This window comes from Kogia breviceps, chromosome 14 (assembly GCF_026419965.1).
Source record: "Kogia breviceps isolate mKogBre1 chromosome 14, mKogBre1 haplotype 1, whole genome shotgun sequence".
In the NCBI taxonomy this organism is placed as follows: Eukaryota; Metazoa; Chordata; class Mammalia; order Artiodactyla; family Physeteridae; genus Kogia; species Kogia breviceps.
This window is the reverse complement of record NC_081323.1, coordinates 53630051-53642147: the sequence shown is the minus strand read 5'-3', so window position 1 is coordinate 53642147 and position 12097 is coordinate 53630051. Positions and strand designations below refer to the sequence as shown.

The 12097-nt window shown below is 48.5% G+C and overlaps 1 protein-coding gene across 1 annotated transcript; it reads left to right on the top strand.

Annotated features, from left to right (window-relative positions):
* Nucleotides 1-4864: 4864 nt before the first annotated feature.
* LOC131741579 (putative testis-specific Y-encoded-like protein 3) lies at nt 4865-6396 on the top strand. The gene is given in 4 exon segments (XM_067013696.1): nt 4865-4876; nt 4999-5111; nt 5232-5388; nt 5390-6396. Coding segments are annotated over 4 exon segments (1245 nt in total). The 3' UTR covers nt 6353-6396.
* The last annotated feature ends 5701 nt before the right edge of the window (nt 6397-12097 follow it).

The following is a 12097-nucleotide window of genomic DNA, read 5'->3' as shown; positions in this document are numbered from 1 at the left end:
GTCTCTGCCATCTTCCATGACTGTGTCTGTTCCTGCCTTCCTCGGCAGAGTCCACAGGAGACAGGCAAGAAGATTGGAGCAGTTTTCTCACAGGTCTGCAATTCTGTTTTTCTCCAAGTACATCACGACCCCCTCATCCTCCTTTTGAACTGGAGAGGGGAAGAAATGAAAGGCATGCCCACTTCCATCACCCCCCCGCCCCAATTCTCTAATCCCCACCCTGAATGTCATGAGCTTTTATCATTAGTCTTGGAACGAGGGACTCCGGTTCTAGGCTGGTGTGGATAGCAAAGGAGAGGGTGAGACCTCATTTGTCTCTCTCCTGTCTCTTTTCCAGGAAGTTGTGGAATTGTTGGAAGAAGAGTTTTCAGAAAGTTAGGACTGGGCAGATAGTTGAGTCTTAATCTCGGTGTACATCATTGCCTCCCATACCAAACTTCTTTCTTCTCTACAGTGTTCCTCCTCCCTCCCACTTTGCAGTCCCGTGGACTCAGGCGGCCCACTGTGCCTAGGCTTCTCTGCTCTCCATCAAAGAACTTCCATCTTCCTTTTGTGGCCCCTCTCACTTTTGCCCCCAGTACTCAGCAAGTTTCTTGCAACAAATGATTAGTTCTTCTTTTCTGACTTGTGGGGCTCCCTGCCACAGACAGCACAGCTCTTGCCCAGCCGAACCCTATCCCTGCTTCATCTCAGTTCTGCATGGCTTCGCTCTTCCCACTCGTGGAAGGGAGGCAGCTCAGGGACCACCGGTGTGGGGCCCTCTTGAGACACTTCCACTCTGATTCAGAAACACACTCCTACCTCTTTACTGTTAACTCCTACAGATGCAGCCAGCAGTTTCTGGGCGCTTCTCTCAGCAGGTGCCTCATACTGGCTTCTCCACTAGGGTTTCAGGACAGACTACCAAGGAACTGCCTCAGCCTCTTCCCAGTCCTTCCCCCTTCCCCCTTCTGTCTAGAAATCATGTTGGTTTATCATCAGGAACTGAGCAGGTCCAAGACCCAGGCTTCTGCTTCAGCCCAGGCCAGTACTCTTCCTTTGAGGTGAAAGCCTTAAAATGTAGCTCCCTGACCCTTGATTGGAAGCAATGTGGAGTGAATAAGCGTGTTTTAATTTAGGCAGGCTAGCTTGGGATACCTTTTAAAAAAAAAGACAAAACCAGATATAAAGGTGTCTGGCAAGATTAGAATCAGAGTAGGTGATTTGCTTCTAAAAATTAGTTTCAGTGAGTCCCAGGGACTAATTAAGGTTTACTTTTAAAAGCGTCCCCTTGGTACGCAGCCACCTCCTGCATGCTGTGCATGTTATTGGGACTCGTATATAGGAAATGGTATGTGAGGATCCAAACAGGTCTCTGCTGCCATTCTCCTTGGCGTCTCTGATCTTCATCACTAGACCCAGCAACCCTCACCCCTCCCTGCCACCTTCCCTGCACCTTTCGTTTACAGAGGCAAATGGGCCTCTGGCCGCAGAATATAAAGTCTTGGGCTGTTAGAAGAGTCCCCTCCTCTTTGCCTGCTCTTTCCTGTTCCTTCCTTGAATACTCTCCCCCGTTAGTGATGCTGGGAAACTCATAGGACAGGCAAAGCAACTATTTAAAACCTTGTAACTGGGGCCTTGCCCCTCCTCCCCTCACTTCTTCCTTCCGTCCTGTTCTTTTCTTCTTTCAATGCCCTTCCCACCCACAAGGAATTTTCCTATCACTGTGAATTTTGCTGGTGCAGAGGAACATCTGCCTTCACCTTTTTTTTGGACCATAGACAGCCATTTCTTAAACCTCCCCCAAATTAAAAAAAAAGTCCATATTGGCCTGGTTGTTCAAAGGATAAGAATAGCTTTATCCTACTCGGTACCAAACCCACTTCAGTACCCTTAACTGAGGCCATGAGAGCCTAGGGGTTTCTGCCCAAGACAGAAGCCATGGCATGTTGGCAGAGACCAAACGGGGACCAGGAAAAGGGGTGATGTTCCCTTCCCCCACCACCTCCAACCTCTGCCAGCATGAGCTCCCCTGAACAGTGGCAGGCAACTCCCCCTCTGCACGGTAGCTGGTCAGGGTTGAGTGCAGTCCTGGGGGCCAGGGGATAGCATGCCCAGTTGTGTCAGCTCAGAGGATCTGTGCACATCTTAGAGAGGTGAGAGGTAGAGAAAGGAATAACAGTGAGGTTTTTTCCCTCACCCTTTTACAATGGCATTTTGTTAATGGAAATCTGGGAAGCAGGTGTGATTACTTCTTTTGCTCGTAGATATTGTCCTAAGTTGAAATTCTCTCACTGCCCTATACTTTCCCCTAGTGGCCCTTTAAGTCCCCACCCCCCTTCTTTTTGGTAGCTGTTTTCTCCACCCCTCTCTCCACCTCCTCTCTTATCTAGGAGCTGTTTTTAAGCACGATTTTTTTTAACAGTTTATATTGTACAGGATCAATATTTTGCTTTTTAACAAGGATATTTATGTAATAAGAAACTTTGCCTTAGGCAGGTGTTGGCCAGAAAAGTCCAGATTCCTCTGGGACCCCACGCTGGCCTCTCCTGGAACTCTGAACCTGCTGTGGAAGGAATTGGCTGTAACCTCACCACTGGAGAGTAGGGTCTGTGGCGAGGGAAAGGGGTGTACTGGTTCTGACAGGAGAAGGATCCACCATCATCATCTAGTGTCTCTATGGAGGGGTTTGGAAGAAGCATTCCAGTTCAGTTTCTTCGGATGTAAGCTTCCTTAGCGGATTCTCCCCATAGTGCACCTCTCCACCTCCTACTATTCGGCACTAGAACTCCTGAAACACCACTTCTCATACACCTCCCTCCCTCCTTCACAGTGGTCAAGGCTTTGGAGCCACTCTTTCGTAACGCCAGATTATTTAAAGAGAGAAAATACAAGACAAAACCTTCTAGCACTTTGTAAACACAGTGAATAACCTCTTGGAGTATTTTTGGCTTTATATAAAACAAGGTTTTTAATTGTAAAATATTAAGTGCCATTAGAAAATGCACAGGGCCTATCTTTGTTAAAGTAGATTTTCAATGTTTTGCAGAATTACATTTTCAAAAAAAAGTTTTTATAATGAAGTTGTTTATTAAAAACTTCTGAATGATGTGTTTGGAAGTTGTGAACCTGTTTGATTGGGAAGGGGTAGGAGAGAGCCTGAAGAAGAATTGGAATCCGGACATCTTTAGCATCCAAGGGGATGATGAGCATCGGGCAGACAGTAACAACCCTTCACATTAGCACCTACAAACTTCGCACTTTGAAATTAAAGATCTTTGATGTAAGTGGCATCATGCCACTACTTAGTAATCTTGGGTGCAAGAGTCAAAAAAACCAAGTTGGCTTAAACGGTGAAATTTCATGTCACTGAAAATGCCAGATGGAGTGCAGTCTTGAGGTTAATATTGATCCAGCAACTCAAACATGGTTGGCCTTAGCATTCCTGTTTTTGCCCTATCTTGTGCAGTTGTGACTTCATCCTCCAGCCCTTCAAAATGGTTTGTCCCTTTGTGTAGGAGAAGAATGCTGCCATAATTCCAGCCATTTTCACACAGTGCTGACCACAAATGGAGAGGGACCCTTTCTGAGCTCTCTAAGGAGAGAGGAGTCCTTTATTCATGGAAGCCTCAGTAAGCGTCTCCTGTCTCATTGGCCATGATGGCATTCTGTGCCATCCCAAAACCAGTCACTATAGGCCAGTGATGACAAGGGTTGGAGTAGTTTCTCAAAGGAAATATGGGGTACTGTTAGGAAGAGGAATGGATGCTGGTTGTCCAAGAAAAAAGTCATCCATTGCCCAAGGCATACAGCTGGTAAGTGACAGAGCTAGGACCTAACCTTGACCACACTTGTGCCTACCCATTTGGTTCAGACAGATTCTTGAAAGGCTATTATAGCTTCACCTGATGTTGCTTGGCCAGTCTCCAGTGAAGGTAGTCATCACTATTCTGGGCCCCATCCCTTGTACTGAGATCCTCTTGTCCAGGGCTCAGACCAAGCTTGCTTTTCTGTGGTCTGGAGCCAGTGTTCATAGCCAAGCAGTACAAATCACTCCAGAGGCCAGCCCAAGAATTTATGGGACGTTAAGTGTTAATGTGTGTAACAGGTACTTTATGTACAAAGGCAGTGGGCTGTCTCTTCATCTCTTTGGCCTTCTGTTTACTTGACTAACTGCCCACCCCAGTGGGTTGGATCCCTGCTAGGGCCCCAAGAGAATCCACATTGCCCTCTAGGGGATACATACCCAGGAGTGGGTCTGGGGGCTCAAAGCTATCTTTTCCATTGGATGGGAAGAAGCTGAAGGCCTTCTGGAGGAGGTGGCAAGGACTTCCAGGTGAGCGGGTGGGGTATTGGGTGTATTGACCTCCATGGGCCACAAGTTTGGGAGCTGAGATCACAGGAGTGCAGGTGCACTTGCAGGATCAGGGCTGCAGGGGCTGGTCCATCCAGGCTCTTACTCTCTGTGCAGACCCTGCAGTTCAGACTAGAGTTCACATTTGTGAAATGTCTGGAGCAGAGAAAGAGGTAGCCCCTAGGCCTAGGACGAGGTGAAGCCATGTCCACCCTTCAGCCTGTCAGCCCAGGAAGATCCAGCTTGTTCAGGGAAACCAGGCAGAGGCCCACCTGCTTCCTGGTTGGCAGCATTTGGGACCTTCCCTTGCCCTTAGATCCTTCTACTCAGACCTTGTTTCTTCCTTTTTCCACAAATATTTTGAGCATCTCCGTATGCCTGACAATTACTATGCAAGTCTCAGTCTAGTCAGCCTCTGCAAGGGATACCTCTTGAGTCCTCTGCATATGCCTGAGTAATTTATCCTGTGAAAGCTGCCCCAAAGCCACAGTCGAGTGTGGGCACCAGCCGACTCCCTCCTGTCCACCGCAGATGCGGGGAACAGTAAGTAATTGCCTGGCGTGGTGGCTGTGGGGTTGGGCCTGATCCTGGGCGCCGTTCGCCCAGAGCTGTTCGCTGCTTGGTACACCCCTGCACTTCACCCCGTTTCCATCGCCGACTCCCAGTTCTGTCTGGGCACCCGCAGTCGCATCCCCACCGGGCAGCCCCCTGCCACTCCACCAGGCGCGCCTAGTCCCAAGACAGCCGGGGAACCCTTGCGAATCACATCCGGAAAAGGGTGGGGGCGCAAGGGGCGGGGCGAGCCCCGTAGGAGAAAATCGGGCTTCCCTGCCTACTACCCGCGGTCCCGCTGGGGTCGCTGCCAGCCACCCAGCCGCCCCTCTCGCTGAACCCGCAGTATCGCCCGCGCGCCCCGAGCCCCTCCAGGCCAGAGGCTCCCGCAGGTGACGGCGGACGAGGGTGCGGGGGGCCTGGAAACCGCCGCGCGCCGGGTCACCGCGTCTGGGGCCCAAGAGGCTGGGGGACGCGGGTATCCCGACGCCGCAGCTCGCCCCCCGCCCAGGGACCGCCCTGCCTGCCCCGGAGGGCCGGGAAACGGCCTCCGCGGCCACTGGCCTGAGCCCAGAAAACAGTCTTTTCGGGGACGGGGCCCCAGAAACCTGTGGCGCAGAAGGGTGGGAGGCTCGGGCTGGAGCCGGCGGGAAGGCAGAGGAAGTGACGACTGGGGAGGGCGCCATCTTCATGGAGGAGGCGGAGCGGGAGGTGGGGAAGCAGCATGTGGGAGAGGAGATGGAGGTGGCCGAGAAGCTGGTGCGGGGGGAGAAGCTGGAGGTGGGAGCGGAGGCGCAGCAAGGCCCGGGGCCCCTGAACTTTGGTTGTCCAGTTGTGGACCCGCTGGCAGCCATCCAGTGGGAGCTGGAGGCCGTTAGTGACTAGGCGGACAGGGCCTACCTGTGGCTGGAGCGCAGGTTTGGGCGCATGCACCGGTTGCACCTAGCCCGAAGGAGCTTCATCATACAGAATATTCCTGGCTTCTGGGTCACCGCCTTCCTGAACCACCCGCAGCTGTCAGCCATGATCAGCCCCCGAGGTGAAGACATGCTCTTCTACCTGATGAATTTGGAGGTGAGGGAGCATAGGCACGCCAGGACGGGCTGCGAGTTCAAGTTCAGTTTTGGGGGCAACCCCTACTTCCGGAACAAGGTGATAGTGAAGAAGTATGAGTGCAGATCCTCAGGCCGGGTGGTGTCAATCGCAAGTCGCATTTGCTGGCACTGGGGCCAGGAAACTCCAACTCTGCTACACAGGAACCGGGACACCGTCCGCAGCTTCTTCAGCTGGTTGTCACAGCACAGCCTCCTGGAGGCGGACAGGGTTGCCCAGATTATTAAAGAGGACCTGTGGCCCAACCCCCTGCAGTACTACCTGCTCTGGGATAGGCCCCACAGAGCCAGGCAAGGCCTAGCAAGGTGGCCCACAGAGGCCCCTCCTAGGCCCTATGGGTTCCAGTCTGGCTAAGTCCCGCCCTGGGACCTGGCCCCTACACAAGACTCCTTTCTGCTTCCTGGGGACTTGTGCTTAGGCCAGCCATGGCACTCTGCTGTCTGCTTTCTGTTCCGTGTACTCTGACCCCTTTGGACTTCAGTGGACTCAGCTCCGAGATTGTGGCCTTCATGGCCATGCTCTTCTGTTTCCATGTAGGCTCCATGCATCACATGACTGTCACATGCCACAGTGTCTACCCAAGCACCCAGCGCTGTGGACAGGTACTACCATCATCTTCATGGCCTAGACCTGTCTTTGATCATGGCCTTCCACCCATTTTTTACATGAGCACCCACAGGTCATCACTAGGAGGACCAGTGCCTCTTTGAGGCCTACTCCTTCAAGGCCACAGCATGCTGGGCTTCATACTTATGTTGACCCCACACCTGTCTGTGGCAAGCTGAGTCTTGTCACCCAAGAGGAAGTGGGTGCCTTTGGTCAGCCAGACTTGGACATTCCAGGACCTCAGGACCACAGGCCAGGCTAGTGGACTGTTGGGCATCTAGCAGAATGGGCATGGGGTGAGGTCAAGGACATGAAGCAGTGGGCAATGTATTCTTTGTGATCACACTACTCTTCTTACCCCTGTGTTGGTCCTACCTCCCGACCTGCTACTGACTTGCGAAGGTCTGTGTCCTACCCCTGTCTGGTCATCGCCCTTCTCATGAGTTTCTCCCACGTTGCCAGTGACCTTGTTGCCTGCTCCCAGGTCTATAAGGACCTCAAGAACTGCCTGTGAACCCAGGTGGGCCACCTGCCAATGCACAAGAGCTCCCAAACCCCCAGGAACTCTGCCACACTGTCATATCTGGGCATGCACTTAAGGCAGGGGCAGTAATGGGGTCCCTTCCAGAAGCCTACCTTCCTGAGTTCCAGTCACTGGACTCACACAGCACCCAACTCCCCTGTCTCCACTTGTTTTTAGGCTGCCAGCTTGGGGGTGCTGGAGAGGGGGTGTTTCTGGTCACGAGGCCTTTCTCCACTTGCCGAGATCTCACGTTTCTTTTTATTTTCTTTAAAGTGATAGCTCAGAAACAAAATAACTGAAGGAGCGAGGTTTTTTACAAACAGCTGAGGAGACAGGCTTTCTTGTTGAATTTGCCTCTCTGATTGTCTCTAGAGAGGGAGGGTTGTCCTGTAGCTTGGCAGAGCTCTCTTTGCCCCCTGCCCCCCTCAGCAACGGGGGACAGCACAGCGCCCCTGAGCAGAGACACCAGGAGCTCCGGGCCCGCAGGGGTAGCACATTGTTTTGTTTCGTGCTGTGTTCTTGGAGACTAACTTCAGCTCCAACTCTACTTTCTTCTCCTTTCGCCGGGTCCAAACCCTCATGGGATCCTGTTGGTACAGGAGCTTAGCTGTGCCCCCCTCCGAAGACCCCCTAAGACAGTTTTTTGGGGCTGTCTCCATCTCATTTTGGGGGAGTGACCATACCCAGGCCCCTTCCCATGGAAGGCTTTGTCTTCTGCTCCCGAGGACCTGGGGAGGCCTTGACACAAAATAAAGGCGGGGAGCTGCTCTCGGCAGGGCGTGCAAGAGAAGTTGGAGCCAGCTGGGGAGACAGGGACGGAGGAGGGCCTGCAAGGTGCAGGGAGGGGAGCCCCCGAATCTCCCTAACTTTTTTGATTCACCAGCTGATCTTTTAATTAAAAAATTTTTTTTCCATTTATTTTTTAAAATTTATTTTTATTTGATTATTCCAGTTTCTAAAAATTTTGATGGTCAACCCTATTGAGGGAACTTGTAGACTTTTTAAAACATCTTTATTGCAGTATAATTGCTTTACAATGGTGTGTTAGTTTCTGCTTTATAACAAAGTGAATCAGTTATACATATACATATGTTCCCATATCCCCTCCCTCTTGTGCCTCCCTCCCACCCTCCCTATCCCACCCCCCTAGGTGGTCACAGAGCACCGAGCTGATCTCCCTGTGCTATGCAGCTGCTTCCCACTAGCTCTCTAGTGGGATATATATGTCCAGGCCACTCTCTCACTTCGTCCCAGCTTACCATTCCCACTCCCCATGTCCTCAAGTCCATTTTCTACGTCTGCGTGTAGATTTTTTTTAACTTAATTTTTATTGGACTATGGTTGCTTTACAATGTGGTGTTAGCCTCCACTGCACAGCAAAATGAATCAGCCATACACATACAGATATCCCTTCCCTTTTGGACTTCCCTCCCATTTAGGTTACCATGCTGCATTAGGTAAGAGTTCCCTGTGCTATACTGTATGTTCCCATCAGTTGTCTATTTTATACATAGTATCAATAATGTATATGTGTCAATCCCTGTCTCCCACCCCACCCCTTTCCCCCTTGGTATCCATACATTTGTTCTCTACGTCTGTGTCTCTATTTCTGCTTTGCAGTTAAGATCATCTATACCATTTTTCTAGATTCCACATATATGCGTTATTATACGATATTTGCTTTTCCCTTTCTGACTTACTTTACTCTGTATGACACTCTCCAGGTCCATCCATGACTCTACAAGTGATCCATTTTTATTCCTTTTTATGGTTGAGTAATATTCCATTGTATATATGTACCACATCTTTATCCATTCCTCTGTTGATGGACATTTAGGTTGCTTCCATGTCCTGGCTGTTGTAAATAGTGCTTCAGTGAACATTGGGATGCATGTGTTTTTTTGAATTATGGTTTTCTCTGGGTATATGCCCAGTAGTAGTATTGTTGGGTCATATGGTAATTCTATTTTTAGTTCTTTAAGGAACCTCCATACTGTTTTCCATAGTGGCTGTATCAGTTTACATTCCTGCCAACAGTGTGCAAGGGTTCCCTTTTCTCCACACCCTCTCCAGCATTTATTGTTTGTAGATTTTTAAAAATAAATTTTAATTAATTAATTAATTAATTTTTGGCTGTATTGGGTCTTCATTGCTATGCGCAGGCTTTCTCTAGTTGCAGCGAGCGGGGGCTACTCTTTGTTGTGGTGTGTGGGCTTCTCATTGCAGTGGCTTCTCTTGTTGCGGAGCATGGGCTTAGTTGCTTTGTGGCATGTGGGATCTTCCCAGACCAGGGCTGGAACCTGTGTCCCCTGCATTGGCAGGTGGATTCTTAACCACTGTGCCACCAGGGAAGCCCTGTTTGTAGATTTTTTGATGATGGCTGTTCTGACTGGTGTGAGGTGATACCTCATTGTAGTTTTGATTTGCATTTCTCTAATAATTAGTGATGTTGAGCATCTTTTCATGTGTTTGTTAGGTCTTCTGCCCATTTTTTTTTTAATTTTTATTTTTTTTTTATTTTTTAACATCTTTATTGGAGTATAATTGTTTTACAATAGTGTGTTAGTTTTTCCCTTACAACAAACTGAATCAGTTATACATATACATATGTTCCCATATCTCCTCCCTCTTGTCTGCCCATTTTTTGATTGGGTTGTTTGCTTTTTTGATGTTGAGCTGCATGAGCTGCTTGTATATTTTGGAGTTTAATCCTTTGTCAGTTGCTTCGTTTGCAAATATTTTCTCCCATTCTGAGGGTTGTCTTTTCATCTTGTTTATGGTTTCCTTTGCTGTGCAAAAGCTTTTAAGTTTCATTAGATCCCATTTGTTTATTTTTGTTTTAATTTTCATTACTCTAGGAGGCGGGTCAAAAAAGATGTTGCTGTGATTTATGTCAAAGAGTGTTCTGCCTATGTTTTCCTCTAAGAGTTTGATAGTGTCTGGCCTTACATTTAGGTTTTTAACCCATTTTGAGTTTATTTTTGAGTATGGTATTAGGGAATGTTCTAATTTCATTTTTTTACATGTAGCTCTCCAGTTTTCCCAGCACCACTTATTGAAGAGGCTGTCTTTCCTCCATTGTATATTTTTGCCTCCTTTGTCATAGATTAGGTGACCATAGGTGTGTGGGTTTATCTCTGGGCTTTCTTCTTTTTTAAAAAAAAAATTAATTAATTAATTAATTTTAATTTTTGCCTGCGTTGACTCCTTGTTGCTGCGTGCGGGTTTTCTTTTAGTTGCGGTGAGTGGGGGCTACTCTTCGTTGCGGTGCATGGGCTTTTCATTGTGGTGGCTTCTCATTGCGGAACACAGGCTCTAGGCGCATGGGTTCAGTAGTTGTGGTACATGGGCTCAGTAGTTGTGTCATATGGGCTTTAGAGTGCAGGCTCAGTAGTTGTGGCACATGGGCTTAGTTCTCCGTGGCATGTGGGATCTTCCCAGACCAGGGCTCGAACCCATGTCCCCTGCATTGGTAGGCAGATTCTTAACCACTGCACCACCAGGGAAGCCTCTGTCTCTGAACTTTGTTCTAATTCTGTGAAAGATGACATTGGTAATTTGATAGGGATTGCATTGAATCTGTAGATTGCTTTGGGTAGTATAGTTATTTTCACAGTATTGATTTTTCCAGTCCAAGAACATGGTATATCTTTCCATCTGTTTGTGTCGTCTTTGATATCTTTCAAGAGTGTCTTATAGTTTTCTGCATACAGGTCTTTTGCCATCTTAGGTAGGTTTATTCTTAGGTATTTTATTCTTTTCGTTGCAGTGGTAAATGGGAGTGTTTCCTTAATTTCTCTTTCTGCCCTTTCATTGTTAGTGTACAGGAACGCAAGAGATTTCTGTGTATTAATTTTGTATCCTGCAACTTTACCAAATTCATTGCTTAGCTCTAGTAGTTTTCTGGTGACATCTCTTTAAATTAGAAGAACTCATAACAGAACACTACAATTTTAGAGGTTCCCTCAATCCAGGTATGACTTTGGGTATGTAGAAAGTTAATGCTGTTTTTCATTTTGGTGCTTTGTTTGTTTTTGTTTTGTTTTGTTTTGGTCGTGCGGTATGCAGGATCTTAGTGCCCCAAGATCGAACAGGGATCGAACCCATGCCCCCTGCAGTGGAAGCGTGGAGTCCCAACCACTGGGCCACCAAGGAAGTCCCTCATTTCGCTGCTTTTAAGTCAGCCCCGATGCATCCCCTTCTCCATCTCCATCCACTGGGGAAATTGAGCTGTCCAGGCCTGCTTGTTGCTTTTAGCTGAGAACATTTACCAAGAATGTCAGTGTAATTTTTCTACACCATTTGGAAACTTCTGTGGCTATTCATGATTGTTATTAAGTAACCCTGAACTTAGAAGTAGTTTGAATAAGGTTGTTTTGTGGGACTTAAGACTAGAAACTGTTACCATATTCTGTGAGGATAACCTAAAAGAAATCTGTAACTCTGATGGTCTTGATGACCTCTGTCCCAGTGGCGGTGTTGTAATGACATCGCTGTAACTGACATCACTGTTTCTAGACAGAGAAACAGTCATGAGGTGGCTTTGTCCAATCAGAAGAGGAGTCATGGCACTTTGTCTTCTGTTGCTTGATGAAAAAATAAAAACTTTTCAGTCTCGGGGGGGAAAAACCCCTCAGATCATGTTACTCCCCCATCCAAAACCCCCCTTTGGCCTAATTCCTTATTGTGGCTGACAGATTCCAGCATTTTCTGGTCCCTGCCAACATCTCCCCTCGCTCTCCCTTCACTTCCCCCATGCTTGCCTCTAAGCTGCTCCTTAAACACACTAAGCACATTCCGACCTCGGGCGTTTCACACTTGCTTTTCTGGCCCCAAACGCTTCTCCCGAGGCCCTTCCTGCCAGCCTGTCTAAAGTCATTCTCTGTCCCTCGGCCTTGCTTCTCCCCTTCTCTTCCTGATCACCTCCATGGCACTCGCAACTCCGAAGTGATCTTCGTTTTCTTCTTTTT